Source organism: Panicum virgatum, chromosome 1K (genome assembly GCF_016808335.1).
Source record: "Panicum virgatum strain AP13 chromosome 1K, P.virgatum_v5, whole genome shotgun sequence".
Classification (NCBI taxonomy): Eukaryota; Viridiplantae; Streptophyta; class Magnoliopsida; order Poales; family Poaceae; genus Panicum; species Panicum virgatum.
Genome location: NC_053136.1, coordinates 34,401,322 through 34,420,001, shown reverse-complemented (window position 1 = coordinate 34,420,001; position 18,680 = coordinate 34,401,322). Strand labels below are relative to the sequence as shown.

Here is an 18,680-nt window from a genome sequence, read left to right as displayed (position 1 = left end):
CTTTCTGATCTAGCGCCAAAGGACTGGGGAGGCTCAGGGATGCTTACCGAGGCTCAGGTGCGAGCAGTGTAGTCATGCAGAGACGCCGGCGTTGATGGCGAGCGTCGGCGCAAGGCGGAGCTCGGGAACGGGAATGATAGCGTGCACCCCCGGGCGTCTGGGCTGCACGAGTAGATGCGTGGTGGTTCTGCGAGGCCGGCAGAGGGGTCAGGGCGGGCCAAGGGCCACCGGCGGCGAGGGAATTCCAGGGCGGAGCGGCTCACCTGAGTTGAGCTCCGGGCGAAAACGGCGGCGGCTAGGGTTCGAGGTGGCACTGGTGGATGAGAGGGGGCACAGGGGGTCATGGGGTGTTTAAAGGGCAAGGGCCGAGGGTCTCGGCGAGGAAGGAGGGATGGGAGGGCCGCGGGGATCGCGGCCGGACTCTGCTGCGCGGCGAGATACGCGAGAGGTGGGGGATGACAGGCGGGCCCGGGGGCGCAGTGAGAGAGGGGCGACGCGGTCGTGCTGGCGGGTTGAGACGCGGGCTGTGAGCGAGCGGGCTGAGCGGGCGCGGTGGAGTGGGCTGAGCGGGCGCGGTGGAACGGGCCGAGCGCGGGGAAAGCGGCCCGAGGGGCGAACTGGGCTGCGGGAAAAAGGAGAGGGGTGAGCGGGCTGGGCTGGTGTGGGTTTGGTTGGGCCGAGGGGTGGGAGATGGGATGACTGGGCCGGTTAGAGTGGGTTTTGGGTTTTCTTTTCTAACCATTTTTCCTATTTCTATTTCTAACTCAAACTCAAACCAAAAGAATTCAAATTTGAACTTGAATTCACTCTAGCACTCGAACAATTAAAACAATGCTCCAGCATGATGCAACAACAAAATTTAACCTTAGACAAAATTTTAATTACTTGAGGAACAAAAATTAGATTAAATGTGAGACTAACACAATAATCCTTAGAAAATTAAATAAAGCCAATTAAATTTATTATAAAATGCTGAAATTTAAATTAGGGTGTTACACTTTCACTTGTTCATCTCAAGAAGCACTTGAAGCAACCTCGATTCGTCGATTCGCGTTCTTTACTCTTGGAGCTTTGCTCCTAGATGGTTAGAGGTGCTGGTGAGCTCCCATTCCTTTGTGGTTGACCCTCCGAAAGTTTGTATTTCCCCCTCTCTTCGTGAGAACTTTAGTAAGTGACTCAATCCTCCTACGTGGTTGATTGGGCAAGGAAAAAGGGTTATAGGGCAACTCTGCTCTTTGTGAGCCCCTCAACGGAGACGTAGCTCCTTCGTGGAGTGAACTTCGGGATAAATCTTGTGTCTCCTTTACTTTTGTTCTTTATTTTGTTATTCATATTGTTCTTGAGCTCGTTTTGACCCGATCTACTTTTTAGTAGCATATCTCTTGTGTAGAACTTGTTTGCAGGCTTGTTTACTTCATTTGTCAACTTTCTATTCAAAGGGAATCGTCAAAAGCTAAGTAGATTTCAAATCTCGTACAAGATTCCTTTCGCCTGCCGGATCATCCGAACCTACGTAGGATCATCCGGACCTGGGAAGTCCGGAAGATCCGACTTAGGGCCGGATCATCCAGGCCTGACCTTTTTACTGCCAAGTTTTTCAGAAATTTTTTGAACAGGCCTATTCAACCCCCCCCCCCCTCTAGGCCTAGTGTCGATCCTTTAACACTCGAGGTCATGGTGCCGTCGTCCTTCAGATATGCCACCGTAGCGGCCTCGGCTCGAGCGCGGCGTGCCGGAGATCCGGCGGTGGCAGGGCCGGATCCAGCAGCGGCGCCCTCGGATCCGGCCTTCCCCAGCGGTGGAGGCGCGGCGGCAGCGGCCTTCCCGTGGATGGGCTCGGAGGGCCAATGGATGGGCTCAGTGAGCCCATGGATCCGACAGTGGCGCTCCCAGATCTGGCCTTCCCCGGCGGTGGAGGCGCGGCGGCCGGCGAGCGGCAGCGACGAGGTCGAGCGGGGGGTGGCCGAGGCCCCCGGGGCGGAGCTCGCTGCGCGCCCTCTCCACACCGTCTGCCACCTTGGGCCGCTCGCCAGCGGCGGCGGCGAGCTGGTGGCGGCGGCGGCGTGGGGCCGCCGGATTTTTTTATGTTTTAAGAAAATGGTGGAATTGTAGTGGTATTATCAATTTGTGTTCATTGTGATGTTGTGAAACTTTTTGGTGCTGTTAAGCTTCTGTTACCTGTAATCTGACAGTGGAGCAGATTATTGGTAACAGGGGCATTTTTTATTTTATCAAAAAAATCGCTGCAATAATGGGCATGCTGTCATCGTTGCCGTTATTGCAGTGTCTTTTTCAAAAATGGGTTGGATGATGTCACCATGGCCATTATTGCAGTGTGTATTTTCAATAACGGGCATGTCCGTTATTGAAAATAGACATTGCAATAACGGGCTAACTTTGACCGTTATTACTATGGTGGAACCTGCAATGACGTTAACATAGCAACGGCCATGGTGCCCGTTTTTGTAGTGCTATTTTGCCCGTTTTTGCAGGGTACTATTGTAGTAGTGTTAGTTATGACTCATGTGCTAACTGCCAAGCGGAGCCACCTGCTACTACAAGATGTGGCTTCTTCCAAACATAGAAAGTCTCATGGCACCCCTGCCAAGCCGAGCCACCAGCTACTTCTTTCTATGGAGTTCGTGGGGTAGGGGACTCAAGCCCCCCCCCCCTCCCCCCACCACCACCACGCTAGATCCGCCCCTAAACGTCTATGACTACCGATAACTGAAGAGAAAATTTGCACCAAGACACCGTTAAAAGGTGTCTTTTGCTCTAAACCACTAAAAAAAGAGAACATTTGTCATAAGACACTATAAAATCATGTACATTTGCTAGAAGACATTATATCAAATATTTTATTCAGTTTAATTGGAGAGCGAATGGAAATGACAAGCTTACCCCCCCCCCCTGCTTGCTTTAACCTCTCGCAAAGACATTCATAAATCTTCAAATTTGCTAATAGTATTTGAAAGTCACAACCCAAAGCAGAAATAATTCAAAAGATGTCACTTTGATCTCAAAATAAATATTTGAAAGTAGAAGAAAACAGACTAGCATACAATTGTTAAAAAGGGTAAAATCTTAAATCTCAAATCAGCCATAACATGTTGTTTAGGGGCGTTTACAGAGGGGAACATATCTAGTGCAAACCAAGGACCTCGTGCAAACCCGTGCAAACCTACTAAACAAAGTTTCAAAAAATTCTGAAAAAAATCATGAATGTGCTTCTCAGATTACATCATCTATATATAAAATTTCATGGTCAAATTCGTCTTACTCTAGAAGTTACAAAAAAGACAAATTTGAGATGCATTTGAACCATTATTGTTGTCAGAAAATTTGTCTTTTTTGTAACTTCTAGAGTAAGACGAATTTGACCATGAAATTTTATATATATATGAGGTAAGCTGAGAAGCACATTCATGATTTTTTTCAGAATTTTTTGAAACTTTGTTTAGTAGGTTTGCACGGGTTTGCACGAGATCCTTGGTTTGCACTAGATACGTTGCCTTTACAGAGGCAATGGCCACAAACATAGCAAGCTATACATATTACGAACAATGGAAACTTTCAAAAATGAGTCGTTAACACATCTCAATCATATTAATGACGATGCACTGGACTTGTCAATGCCATGCTCAGGTCAAGCTCAGGTATAGCCGTATAGGCGACCCTGCTGGTGCGCGTGCTGACGCCGGGCAGAAAGGGGGCACAATCGCGAAGTACAGTCAGACTGGAGCTGCACCGGGGACTGGACGCCGCCGCCCAGGTGCTCTCTGCCCCGAGTTAGACGAGTCTCCAGCGATCCCACCGCCGGAAGGGCTCCTGCAAAGCGTCGGTGCAGCCGCCGCCGGTGGCGTGGGGCGCGCGCCGACCTCGTCGCGGCCATGTAGCGTGGGATCGACGGGGGCCGCCCGTGCGTGGCCGTGGCGACCTTGTTCGGCGGGCTCTGGAACGACCAACGACGTGTCCAACTCCAGTCTCCACAGCCTCCTCGGGAATTCCTTCGGGCGAGCAGCAGCCACTGTCCTGGCAGCGGCGCCCTGGTACGTCTTGGCGTGGTCCTGCGCGTCCTGCTGGCTGCTGCCGCTGCCGCTGCCGCTGCGGCTGTGTCGCGACCATCCGGTGCTCCAGCCAGTGGAAGCTCAGACAGGCCTTCTCACCCTCCTACCGCTGCCAATGCCGCAGCTCACGGCACCCAAAAGCCACCGTCAGATCGAATCATCCGATGCCATGGACGCGCACGGCGGCGTACCTGCTGGTAGGCGTAGGCATAGAGGCGACTATAGAAGGGCCACTCTAGTCGGCCACGGATGGCTGAGCAAACTCTTCGATATATTTCCCTAGCATCTACCCAAAAAGAACTGTTCGCATCCAATTTAATTGTCCAGCACTCATAGAAACTGCTCTTTAGGAGTTACTACCTCCGTTTCAAATTGCAGTTCGTTTGATTTTTTAATTCTAAGTTTGATCATTCGTCTTATTCAAAATATTTGTACAAACATTACTAAATTTAAGTCATTCTTGAAGATCTTGCATTGATAAAACAACTCATAACGAAAGAAGAGATATTTTATACAAATTTTTAAATAACATGAGTGGTCAAATTTAGAGTAAAAAAATTAAATAAATTATAATTTAAAACGGAGGGAGTAGCAGAGTGCATTGTGTCACGTGCCTAGAAATTAAAAAAATCGTTGAAGCACTCGCATCTTGAATCCTGTGTTGTACCATCAACTCTCCCCCGGCCCACCTCGTTAAGATTTCATTCCCTTAAATTTGTAACCAACACAATGGACTTAGTAATTTCAACTTATTTTTATATAGGCCACATACATGTTACTTGTTAGTCTCTATGTTATGAAGAACATATAGCCACATACAAATTCATGAACTAGCATGTCCAACGCTGAATCGTTCCACCAACCAGTCCAATTCGGTCTCCAATAGCCCACACCGCCAACACGCCTGACCCTGGCCCCACGCGGCCACACACGCCGTCGTGCAATTCTGAATCGATTGAGCCCCAGTTCGGCGGCGGATTTCGCCCTAACCGCCGCGGCGCGATGCCGGTGCCGCCGCCGGCTTCGGCGGCCGACCCCCGGCTCGTGCGCAATACTTGCATCCTAGCGCACAGGGACCACGGCAAGACCTCCCTCGCGGACCACCTGGTGGCCTCCGGCGGCGGCGGGCTCCTCCACCCGAGGCTTGCCGGCAGCGCCCGGTTCATGGACAACCTGCCGGAGGAGCAGCGGCGCGCCATCAAGTCCTCCTCCGTGGCGCTCCGGCACGCGCACCCCGCGGGCGTCCACCGCGTGCACCTGATCGACTCCCCAGGCCACGCCGACTTCTGCTCCGAGGTCTCCGCCGCCGCGCGGCTCTCGGACTCGGCGCTCGTCGTCGTCGACGCCGCCAGGGGCGTCCGCGTCCACACCCACGCCGCGCTGCGCCAGGCGTTCGTCGAGCGCCTGCGCCCCTGCCTCGTCCTCAACAAGCTCGACCGCCTCATCACCGACCTGCTCCTCTCGCCCGAGGACGCCTACGCGCGCCTCCGCCGCATCCTCGCCGAGGTCAACTCCATCTACTCCGCGCTGCGCTCCGGCTCCTACTTCTCCTCCCTCCACCAGGACGACGACGGCTGCCGCGCAGGCGGCGCTGCGGACGAGGACGACGACGACGCCTTCCATCCCCACAAGGGCAACGTCGTCTTCGCCTGCGCCCGCGACGGCTGGGGCTTCCGCATCCACCGCTTCGCCGACCTGTACGCCCAGAAAACCGGCGCTACCAAGGCCACGCTGCTCAGGGGTTTCTGGGGCCCGTACTACGTCGACAAGGAGAAGAAGGCGATCCTGCCTCTGACGAAGGAGTCCACGGGCGGCGGCGGCGCGGCCCAGGGATAGGGGTATTGATTCATTTGAAATTAAAAAATATGAAACTAGTATCAAAATTTTTCAAAAAAAAGTAATATATCTATTATTGCTCTATTTGAATCTTAGTTATTCAAAAATAATAGGCATAACTGCAAGCAACTAAATATCATGAACATCAAAAATATTGGATCTGAATAATTGAAAAGTATCATATCAATAGAAAGGTTACATTTTTAGAAAACTTTTGATACCCATTTCGTATTATTTTATTTAAAATAAATTACTTATGAATTTTTTAGTTTAAATTTGAATATTTTTTACCTAAGTGGCCAAATTTGCCTGTTTCAAAAGTTGGATGGCTTATATTTTCTCGTTTCGTAGTTGAAAATTAAAAATTGGACTTTTGTAATAGTTTGAGGGTGTAAAACGTACTTTTCCTAAATTTTTAATGGTGCATATAGTGCCATGTGGCACAGAAAGGTGGCAAGTATGTATGTTCTGCATTGTAACATGAGTGGTAAAGCTTATGTTTTCTTCACGTAATGCTATAACAGCGCATTTTTTTCGAGAATACACAAAAGAGTTGTGTACCATTGAATTAAAAAGATAGTAGAAAAAATCCTCATCTTAACTTATTGTACTATGTTACTTTTCAAAGATTTAGCCACTGTCCAATAAAAAAAGCCAGCTTCTGTAATTTCACTAGCCTCTGTAGTTCTATGTCTGTTGCTTTTCCAGCAAAACTGAACTTGCTGGGTTTGTTTTTTTTGTGGGTGTGGTTGACTGTGGGCCAACAAAGGCAAACAAGGCGTTGTGATGATAAATATGGTTTACATTTAGAAATATTGAATTGTGGTGCTGAAAATTATTTGAAGAAGACATAAAGCAAGAACGACAAACCCTTTCCTGTTGCAAGGAAAAGATTTATTGACTTGATATTTATGGCATTTTGCCAGCTGCCACTATGGTATGAACGGTGGTCCGTGGAGGATGAAAACAATAGAATAAGGTAATATTATGGATGCTTTATGTTTAAGTTCTCTTAGTGAGTGGTGAGTTTACTATATTCAGTTAAATTTACAGAATTTCTACTGCACAATGGTATTTGTCATGTAATTTGTGAGGATATAATACCAATGCACTTGAATTTACTACATACTTCTCGTCTCAATTCCTTCCAATCCAGTTTTTTTTTTTTGCCATTTTCTACTGAAAATCTCCAAATGGCATGCGAGTGAGTTAATGTGAGTAGGATATATACCAACTCCTAACTTTTGTCTGTTGTTTGCTTATACTTAATTTGAGTACTTTTGCACAATATTCTGAATTTCTGATGCACCTGCTGTTCTATTTTTATTTTCTTTAATGACCCGTATGGACTAGCATTCTGGTTATATAAAGATTCTCCTAGGAAGTTTCATTGAGGTACTTTGTGCATATATCCAGTGTCTTCACCCCGTCAACAGAGCGAAGACCATGAGAGAGCGCACGTCAACGGGTTAATAAAAAAAAAGGCAAAGACAATGAGTGGCCGAAGCTCAATTATTATTATTTTTGGATGCTGAAGCTCATGAGCATAAATGGAAACCGAAGCCCAATAATACAAACCGAAAGCCCGTGGGCAGCTATAGAAAGCGAAGCCCAATAATTGTTGACCGAAGCTATTTTCTTGGGAATGATTTCTCTGAAAACTAGTTGAATTTCCCGCGCATTGCTGCGGGAATTTGAGATTATAGTTAAGATGATAGTTTAAGGTTATAGTTTAGGTAACATATTTGAATATTAATGGAGAAAAATCTAAATAAAATATTCCTAAGGATATATATATGAAGACAACAAATTAATTTATGAATGATGAATGATAGATGACTATATTCATTCTAATGGACATATGTACAATCTGTGAGTTTCGGGAGTACAGGTGGTTTTAATGGAAAAAAGGAAAAGACTCCATCTCATAATACTTGATTTTATATATAGTACTTAAATTGTCACATAATAACACTATCAAGGTATGATTCTCAATACCGTTGGCACGCTCCGCCCCAGGTCACGCTATATCTATACTGTCTCCACCTGCTTCATGTCTGGCATGTCTCCATTAAAAAATCTATTCTGCTTTATATTGCAACTACAATCCTTTTTTCCCACGACACAATGAAATCTTTAGAAGTTTATGCATTTGAAGTTCTATCATCGAACATAATTTTACCTTTAAGATGAGCAGATACAATTATTGTAGCGATCTTGTGTCCGCCGTATATGTACTGCATTATCTATAATAATTTTAGAATATATTTAGCGCACAATAGTTTCAATGGCTTTTGGCAAGTGGTTCACCACATATTTCATGTAAAATAATTTAAGGGAACAATTTATAGATTAGGGAAGAGCGACAAAGAACTTGCCTAGTAGATGCGTGCATCACTCAAACTATATCAGGTCAATTGCAAAAATCGTTTGATGCAGCTTCTTCATTGACTGATTAGAATATGCCGAATAGATAAATTATTGTTGCATCATTTCAACATCAAAACAGCAACCCACCATGATTGGTTTACTTCTTTATTACTTGAAACTGAATTTAGCAAGATGACGAAACTCTAATTGAAATCAGCACATAATTTAAGAACAATTTATAGATGAGGGAAGAGTGACAAAGAACTTGCCTAGTTGATGTGCGCATCGCTGTCTAGTGCATATATACAGGAGCATAGTGTTTGCTTTCAGAGAATAACCACCTACAGTATCAGCGTGCTTCCAGTGATGGGAAAAGAAAGAGGGTGTGTGAGCTAGTGTGGTCGAAGCTGCTATATGAATATATATGACCATCCATTTCTCCCACTGTTTCGGCTACTCTATGCCATCCTCCACATTCCGCCAGTTATAGTTTTGGAGGAGCGCCGCCCATCCTTGATTTTATTTTGCCATGATTAATTGAATGAGATATTGAAATAATAGGTGAGCAAGTGGAGAAATGGTAACGGTAGTTAGGCACTAAAGCGAGATGTTGAAGGATCATAGTGGGAACTATTCTCAATTCTGTGTGAGCATGCACTATACCTGTTGGGAGATGAAACAAAAAGTCATATGGCTTGCCGGATGGTTAAAAAATATTAAAGTGATGTGGCTGTACCACATGCTAGAGACATAGTAATTAATGGGTTGCAGTGGGGGAGCTTTTTTATAAGAGTTATAGGTATAATATATAAATCCTATATTTACTTGTGAGGTGATGGTTGGGGTCAATAATCAATGAAAGCAAAGAAACCCAGTAATAATGGAAATGCCGAAGCCCAATAATTCTGGAAATGCCAAAGCCCGTAATCAGCGAAGACAAAACCAAATGTTTTTCTCTGAATGATTAGTCCACGTAGCTTTTGTATATAATAAAGATGTATATGCCGAAGCTCAAATATTGATGGTGGTGACAAAAACGGTCCCACAGCTATGGGGAGATAGGAACTACCCCTTTTGCTACAGTTCAGAGCGGCGGAGAAAGGCGACTGCTCGGCTCCGGCTGGATTCCGGCGCTTCCCCCTCCCCTCTGGTGGTCTCATAGGCGCCGGAGGGGGAGGGGAAGCTCGATCTACCGGGTGCTGTACACATTTAGCTCTAGATTTCTAGTTTAGGTGCTAAATAAGGCTCCCATGGAGATGGTTCACCATGGGGTGGTCGGGTTCTTCCCCGCCGGCGGAGACGGTGGCAGTGTAAAGCTTTTGTTCCTCCTCCTGTCCGTTGCCTTGGTGCTGGCTTGCGTCGCGGGTTGCTCTGCTGATTCGAGCCTCTCAAGCATCAAGGTCGCCGGCATTGTGAGGTTTGTCTTCCTGCTTCTTTGCGAAAGGGCGGGACACCTCTTCCTCTGCTGCTTCGTCTTCGGCGCGCCCGACGGCTTCTCCGTCACCGACGACGGCGACGGCCTGAGGATTTACTTCCGGTCACTGGTCTCGGTGCCGCCGGCGGCGGATTTCAATTCCTCTTCCTTCCTTCGCGAGTTGATGGCCGATTTCCGTTCATCATCAACGATGCGTGCTAGAGATGGTTCCGGGCGCTGGCTCATGCGGCAGATCCAAAGTTTGGAGTCACTCTCGGAGAAGGAAGGTGGATCCTGCCTAGTTCCGGCGGTCGTCTTCGTTGGCGGCAGCCAGGAGCTTCGAGGTGGAGCTCGTCATGGGGGGTTGATTGCTGTAATTACCTGCTGCTCCAGGGTGTTTTGTGTAAAATGTCAGGGACGCACTGTGCTTCCTTTTTAATACAATTCCCCTTTCGCAAAAAACAGTCTCACAGCTGCTTCCTTTTTAATACAATTCCCCTTTCGCAAAAACGGTCCCACAGCTGCCGAAGCCTATCTGCTGCTCCTGATATTAGAATGGAGACCCAAGCTCACTTTCCGGAGTTAAATTAAATAATAGTTGCACTTGAGCCAAGAGACACTTCGGGCTAGGACTTTCGCCCTTCGGTGAAGCCAAAGTGTAACAGCCAAAATTTGTTTGCAAAACTTGTTAGTGGAAGCATATATTGCTTATGAGTAAAAAACATATATTATTAATTGCTGAAGCTCAGTACAAATTTAAGTGCCGAAGCCGACATTTAATATTTTATTAAGTGTGAGTGAAAATAGGATACTTTTACAATAAACTTAAATTGGTCCAGTCTGGAGATATTTTAGTGCTGACAAGATGCGTGGAAAGTCAAGAGGGCATGGGGAACCAATAAACGAATTATGTAGCACAGCGGAAGCCTGTGAACTTGTGCACAGCCGAAGAAAGAAAATTACGTGGGCAAGGGACTGGTTTCATGGTTCGAGTCAAATAAATTCCGAAGCAGCATGTACCAACAAAACGAAGTAGCTGGGCTGGTAGGCGAAGTTACCTCCGTCCCACAGCATTTTTGCGAAATTGTATCTGTGCCGAAGCCCATAAGTCCTGCTCGCTGGGCTGGGTGCCTTCGCCTTGGGCGGCCGAAGGAAGCACACGGGCCGAAAGGAGACGCAGGGAGCCGCCGAAGCTGGCTGCTGGACCAGAATGTTGGGCCAAAGACGACGTAAAAAAGCTAAAAGAAAGTCCTTCCCAGCTCTTAAAAACGATGGATTAGAAGAAGCATTGGTATTGATCTTGATAAACTCGGTGTAGCTATCCAAGCAATATTCACTTGGTCTTTCATAAAAGATGTTTCCAGAGTTGCAAGTGCATAAGAAGAAGGATGAAAGTCTGTCACATGGTGCAAGAAAAGCTTATGCTGGTGCGAGAACAGACCATTCTCTACGAAAGAGATCTTGCTGCATCCCGGGATGGGGTATATTCCTTTTAAGCTATACTCCACCCCTATCTCTGCTACCAGGTTGCTATCCCCACGACAGATCCTATTAAACTAAGATAGATAGAGATCTAAAGTTCACTCATGATTAGAAGCTTTTAAGAAGGCATTTTGCAACAAACCTTACAAATCCTACCTAATCTGTTTTGACCTCAAACAAGTACCACTCAAGCGGGTGCGGTTATATGTCACGACAGGCGACAATATCTCCAACCATCACCTGAAAAGTCTTCTTCATGTACAACTAAATGGGCCGTCAGCCCAACTAACTAGGTTCACATGGTGTTTAAATAACTAAATGCGTAAAGGATGCTTACATTTCAACTCTGAAAATGAAAAGAGTCCGTGTATGCATGCAAAAAAGGCAAATATGATGATGTCATCCCACATACAAAAAAGTTTAGAACTTAAACGGTATGTTCAAATTAAATTTAGATTGCACCGTTATTTTTTTATGACAAGATCTTTAAAACAAGACCACACTTGTCTATATTTGCATAAAAATTTTTAAAAATATTTTTAATACTAAATTATCAGTTTCATCTACTGGGAACAAATATTTTAACAATACGAACAAATAATTATTTTTACAAACAAATAATCAAACATAACGAACAAATAATAATGTGCAACGAACAAAATATTGAACATTGCGAACATTTAATTGTACAGGATATATAATGAAAAATAAATATCACGAACAGATGAGTCAATATGGTCGAACAATTTAATCTATAAAACGAACAAATGAGTCAACATGGCCGAATAATCGATAAAGAAAACATATAGAAGGAAAAAATAAATAAGTAAATAAATAAAAAGGGAAATAAAAAATAAAATAAGACCAAAAAGATTTGTAGAATGGATACAGGGCGTGTTTAGTTGGTGAAAAAGTTTAAATTTTGATACTGTAGCACATTTCGTTGTTACTTGACAAATAATATCCAATCATGGACTAATTAGGCTTAAAAGATTCATCTCGTGGTAATCAGTTAGACTATATAATTAGTTTTTTTTAACTGCATTTAATACTCCATGTATGTGTCTAAAGATTCAATGTGCGGGTACTGTAGAATTTTTTTTGGAAACTAAACAGAGTCACGAGAGAATATTGAAAGAATATAAATATAAGAAGAAAAAGACAATTAAAGTAAAGAGAAAAAATGAAATAAAAAAGATGCATGCGCCTTATTTTATTTTCTTCAGCCCTGCTGCATGCATTAATGTTTGAAGCAGCAACACACAGCGTGGGAGAAAGAAAAATAAAAATATAGCAGCACAGTCACAGTCCCATCATGTTCCAAACAGCACTATTTGCGGCCAGCCAGGTACTGCACAAGTCCAATCGTACTAACATGCATGCAACTGCCATGCATGTAATTACTGTGCAACTGCAGCAGCAGCGCACAGATTTTCATAGGCTCTTTTTGGCCGAAATTATTTTACCGATCCTGTATAATATTCTTCAGGCGATGGGTAGCAAATTTGCAGCGTGGGCGACATATAGCTTTCACGCACTCAAGCGCAGGGAGCCGCCGAAGTTGGCTGCTGGCCGGAACGTTGGGCCAAAGGCGACGCCTGCCGCTTCGCGGGCCGGAGGTGGCGCCGCGCTGAAGCAGGCCGAAGGAGGCGCTGTTGTCTTCGCCTTGGGCCGAACTATTCGCAGGCCGACGAAGTTGCCAGGCCGAAGAAGATGGCGGTGACGACGTGAAGTCGACCGAGGAGGCCGCCTAGAGCTGCAGCAGTTGTAGTCGAAGCGAGAGTGATAATACAATACGAAGACGGTTGTCCGCACAAACAGTTGTTCATGGTGAAAGCAAGTGCTTTTAATAAAATACAAAGAGCACAGTCTTGTTCATTTCATGGTGGAAGCATAGGCCTGAGGTTGGCGCCACACTGATGGGGAGAAGAGAACCAGTGAAAAATGCTCAAGACAGAGAGCTCCCCTTAACCCCTTGTGTCAGCTGTATATATTAAAGGGAGAAGCGGCAATTTGCCCCCGGCTCTATGAGAAGTACATGATTTACACTTTGGGTCCTTGGACCTTTACACTCAGCCCATTTATCTACATGAGCTGGGCCATTTTCCCAATAGTACTTTTACTTAACTTGAGGGCAGTGCTATATATTAATAAAGTGACGGTATCAGCTAGTGCTATGTGTGTCACAATATTCTAGACTTAAAGCGCAAATGTTAGTTTTGTAGCTACGAAACCTTCAAAACCAGTACGTGATACCAGTGGTGGGTCTAGGGGGGCTGGTGCCCTTCTAGACCCCTACAAACAATGAAACCCCCTTGAGCTTCTCTTCCATTTTCGAGGAGAAAGGAGGAAGAAGAAGAAGGGGAGGAAGAAAAAAGGAAGGGAGAGGAAGAAGAAATCATCTCATCTTAATCCATTTTTGGATCCACCATTGGATAAAAATCCAATCTTGTTTTTATAGTCCCGGCCTACTCCTACTTCTAATGGATATGTACAACCACTAGGTGACTGGTTGGCTGCCTGATCGATCTTAGGTAATAATATGATACCGTCTAGGTGTGCATTGCTCTCTCAACTTATCACCCGCTCGGTGCTTTTACTTAACGTGAGGGGCGTAATATATGGATGTAATAAAGTGACGGGTATCAGCTAGTTGTGTGCGTGTCACACGTTTGATTCGATTTGTAGAAAATACGTGCAACATTTGAATTTTCAGACAAATTTATTAAAAAATTAGATACAAAGATCTTTCTAGTCATACTAATTATTTGCCATAAATATTTATATTTTTAAATATATATTTACTCGAGATTATTTCTCAGAAACGAAAACGATATATATTTAAGGATGGAGGAAGTATTTCTTAGTAAGGAACCTCTGTTCCTTTTTCAAAGAAAGAGGAACTCCATTCATGATCCATGATTCACTCTGTTTGCTGCATCCAGCCAACAGTGTTTTTTTCTCACACCAAACCAGCACCAATCAGCAGCCATCAGCCAGCCAGCAGTAATTTTCTCTCATAACAAATCAGCACCAGTCACCAGCCACAACACAGCGAACAGAGTCATTTTTTTAAGTTGTTCATTCATTTTATTCACCAAACTCCGGATTCGCCATCAGGTCGCGATCCACAAAACTGGGAAGGGGATCAAACCAAATGGTTGGTTGATCCGGGTCTCCCAACAAGCCAGAATGAGCTAACTCATGGGCACAAGGATTACAGGAACGGTGGACATGAACTACACTTTCCATGATTCTGACCTCGTTGCTTTGCCAGGTCTGGGATTTTATGCTTTTCGATTGACTCAAAAACCCACTAAAGACAGAACCAAAGCTGCCGAATTTTGTTGTTTTTTCGTCCTTGGTATTTCGGCACGCAGCCCACATGACGCTCCATCGCAAGGCCCATTTCCATTCCGCCGCCAACTTCAAGGCCGTTGCGTTCATGCACGGCCTCCTTTTCTTTCCTTCCTCCCTCCTCCACCTCCCCTTTCTCCCTCCCTCGGGTCTCGGCCTTCCCTAGCAGCGCCGACTGGGGAGCAGCGCCGCCCTTCTCCAGGTCTTCGCCGCCCGTTCGCCGGCATCAATCATCCGTCAGGTGTGCCCACCCCTTCCTTCTCTTCCCCCTCATCGCTGCAGAAACTGAGCACCCAAAACCCTCCCCAAACCCTAATGCGAGCTATTTGTATTCGGATCTGACCCAATCGCGGGTTTATACACGTATTGTATCACCTACCTTCGATTTCTTGATTCCGTAAAAAAAAGCTAAACTTCGATTTTTTTTTGCAAAAAATTATCAATGTGTGTACCCATGTGTTGTACAGGGTCCGCCCCCCTGCTGGTCACATGTTTTATGTGTTAATCGGCTGCTGGTTTTTTCCAAATGAACAGAAACAAGGGATGCTGGATTGGCTCTAGTTGCGTGAAGGACATCGTGGATACAAGGGCTTGTTCTCGCCATGTCCCGGTCACCGCACCTCCCGCCTCGCTGCCCACCCTTGGGTCCTCAGATCACTCGAAGGGATGACAGCTTGTTCACCCAGAGCTGCAGGTTTCCCTCTGGGGATCCGTTCATTGGTGAGCCACCATGCTGGCTCGATGATCTCCTTGCAGATTCTGGGAAAGTTCCCAACTTTCCTCCCCTCAGAAGGGCTTGTAGCGACTCTGATGCTATCTTGGACGCCCTGTCGACGTTCCAGAGCCCGATTCATCCAATCGAGGAAAGGGATCTAAGCCCAGGTGGTGAAGCCGAGGACCTGTTGGATGCTGTTGAAGGTGGGGAAAGTGGTTCTGTGGTTGAGGCCAGCTGTGTTTACGGGCCGAATTCACCAAGACAGAAGAGTAGGCTGACAACTTCAGAGAGTTCCATGGTAAATGCTGTGCTTGAGAATGTCCCCAGCAACCCCTTGCAGTACCTGACCATCGATGCCTCCAGTGGCGTGAATGGTAATATGACCAATGGAACTGCTGACGCCAATGATGTTTATGGCAATCCTGATCAAGACAAGACATTTAAAAGGTACTCTAATGTTTTTTAGTGCAATATATACTGTACTTCAAATGATCTCTGATTCAGAAAGTAGGAGTCCGCGCCAATCAGTAGAATTACAGCGTTTAGCTGTTTACTAAACTGGAATTCATAGTGAAATGCAAGTAATATAGAAACTTTATGAACAAAGTGCAATTGTGAACTCTGGCTCTTGCCAACAGAAAAGAAACGTAATACTCTACTGCTTTGCACAAACAAAATTAACTGCTAATACTTGTAATTGTGTGACACTGGTAATTTTGAGTTCTATCGCCAGCAGTAGCAATTCAAGGTAGACTTAACTGTCGTGATCTTGGCAGCATATAGTTCAAATGGTACAGGTATGTGGTGTGGTAAAAAATTAGTACTAAATTGTTGTTGATCGACTATTGTAAAAGCAACAATTGCCTGTTAGTTTTGTAAATAATTGACACTGCCCAGATTGTCCAATGGTCAAAGTCTTCTGCCGTTATGTATAATCAGTCAGAATTCTTCAAAGTCCTTTTCCAAGGTTTGTAAATTACATAGACTTCTTATACATATAAAATGGAGGATGGACATCAGTATACCAGAAAGTTGGTTTGATGATTTTATACTAGCTTTTCTAATTATTGGCACTCAACATGCCAACTAAAGTAACAATCAGTTTCAATGCTAAGTATAAGAAATTTGTTTAGAGAATCTTTCTTTGTAAATTGTTGTTACACCTTCCCATTTGGTACATTCAAGCAATTCTAAACAGTGCTAAAAAGAGTGTGGAATGTGCATTTTAGTGGATATGTTTTTATGCTAAATCACAATTTTCTGTGTTACTGGGTATGTTTTTGTGCTAAATCATTTTTTAAAACATTGATGAGTGTGGCTGGTATCTCAAGCTATGACCATCCTGATGTTTACTGCTCTACTCACAGAAATCCATGACTAAGGTTTTAAATTAGAAGTTTGATGTTACCAGGTCATAAATTGCATTTGCATTCACACTACACTTGTGCTTGTATCTGGAATGTTTTGAGTTCTTTGCATGTGCATGTTTATGCTTCACGGAATTTGCACTTATTTGTATGTGTTTAGTGATCATTACAAGTTTTTGTTTGATAGATGTTGAACTTTTCTAGTTGAAATATACTTTGTAAAAGAAAATGTCATGCCCATTGAGGTTCAATATTGATTCCTACTCAGCAAATCAACATTTTGTGCAGGCGATCGGGGCAGAGATCTAGAGTCCGGAAGCTTCAATACATTGCTGAACTTGAAAGAACTGTCGATTCACTTCAGGTGATAGTGTTGATCTTTTATCTTAGTTTGATGTGATGTCGAGGGCTTCAGTAGTACTTATTTTATGACAATATTGTCTTTATTCTTTTCAGAACATGGGAGCTGATTTGGCTGTCAGAGTGGCATCACTTTGCCAGCTTCACAATTCTCTTTCAATGGAAAACAAGCAACTGAGGATACAGATTTCTACTCTTCAGCATGCAAAACTAATTAAGGATGGTATGTCCGAGAAACACTGTGCATTAGTGCTCTTTCTTTAGTTATTAGAACTAGTAGAATATAAATTAGAGTATGCATCCTTTTTAGTAGCACATGATTCGTGAAAGGTTTGTAGTTATGCAACAAGAAACTATATTATAAAATGACCATGGACAGAAATATCACTCGACCTATAAAATGATTACGTGTCACGACATTACTAAATGGAGTTAAAAGGTTCTTTTGTTATGATTGTTTGGTGCCTACTAATGCTGCATGCTTTTGATTAGGTGTAAGTTGTGCTCAAATGTTAAATACAGTTCAGATGACATTAGATAAAAGAGTAAATAGCTATTTGCACAGGCTATTTTTCATTGCAGAAAAGTCTGAACTCCACATAGGAGTGGTATTGCCTTTTGGTCACTGCCTAACATTGGTCATTCTTTAATTGTGTTTGTTGTTTGTGATTCTTTACCTAACATTTATGTTTCAGTATTTTGGGCATTTCAACAATAATGAAAGCCTTCTGCCCTTATTCAGCCTAATTATATGGCGGGGGCCAAAATATGCTGCATCCCTAATAGATAGGTTCTGTATCTACACCTTGTTAACATAACAGAAAATCCAAAGAGTATTTTGAATGCAGTCCATGGAGGGTTGGTAAGCTTGTTTTTGTTTTAAGTTCAAACTCAATAGCTTTTTGTTGATAACAGCTTTTGTTCTTTTTTGTTTTTTAACATTACAGCTTCATCTATAATCTGCCAGCTGCCAGGAATTTCTGTTTTATTGTTTTGATATGGATAATTTTGAAATGTAATTTTCGTTTTGGTGCATCCTAATCTGATTACAGCATATGCAAGTTGATTATGTAGTTCCTTTTGGAATTTATTATTCCCCAAATAAAAAGAAATTGTTTGTATTATTGCAACTATTTGGTATTCCTTCATTTTGTATGTCAATGAGTATGGAACGCTCTGATTATGTGTCTAGACTGGAGTCTGATGGTCCCGGAACATGGTTCAGACTCACCTAAATGAATGTTTTTGAAATGAAATCTGCAGGTCAGACGCAGGCACTAAAGAACGAAGCTGAGAGGTTGAAGCAGGTGTCCACCCGTCACCGCAGGAGCAGAAGCGTCACTTCCTGTTATAACCCGAGCCCTTATGGAGACGCATCACCAGTCAATTGGCAGATGCCTGACATGGCAAAGCTCAGCCTGGATGGCAGCTCAGTCTCCCCGAGAGGCGGCTACGGTCTGTGACAGTGGCCAGCACCGACACCTCTTACAAGAAAAATCGAGGCATTACCCTAGATGACTTGTCGCTAACCTTACCCAAGCATAGATTTGAGTTGAGGTCGTACCATTGATTAGGAGAGTAGGGCTTATCGGTCGTCATTGCGGAGAATTACAGAGGTTACCAGCTTAGTATACCTCGTAGAGTGCTGCTGTTTGACTCCCAGGGTTAAGAACTGACGAAGTGAAGTAAGCTTTGGTTGGCTTTGCCGTTTA

The 18,680-nt window shown here is 44.3% G+C and overlaps 1 protein-coding gene across 1 annotated transcript; it reads left to right on the top strand.

The window, feature by feature from the left end:
* The first annotated feature begins 14,594 nt into the window (after positions 1-14,594).
* On the top strand, positions 14,595-18,680 carry LOC120703991 (basic leucine zipper 2-like). The gene is made up of 5 exons (XM_039988233.1): positions 14,595-14,767; positions 15,061-15,688; positions 16,897-16,972; positions 17,065-17,191; positions 18,232-18,680. The coding sequence occupies exons 2-5, from the start codon at positions 15,129-15,131 to the stop codon at positions 18,429-18,431; spliced, it is 963 nt and encodes a 320-aa protein (XP_039844167.1). The 5' UTR covers positions 14,595-14,767; positions 15,061-15,128; the 3' UTR covers positions 18,432-18,680.

Excerpts from the sequence above, each read along its gene's own strand:
- LOC120703991 (XM_039988233.1), top strand. The coding sequence starts at position 15,129 with ATGTCCCGGTCACCGCACCTCCCGCCTCGCTGCCCACCCTTGGGTCCT. Across the intron at positions 15,689-16,896 it reads CAAGACAAGACATTTAAAAG|GCGATCGGGGCAGAGATCTA; the intron begins GTACTCTAATGT and ends CATTTTGTGCAG. Across the intron at positions 16,973-17,064 it reads GAACTGTCGATTCACTTCAG|AACATGGGAGCTGATTTGGC; the intron begins GTGATAGTGTTG and ends TATTCTTTTCAG.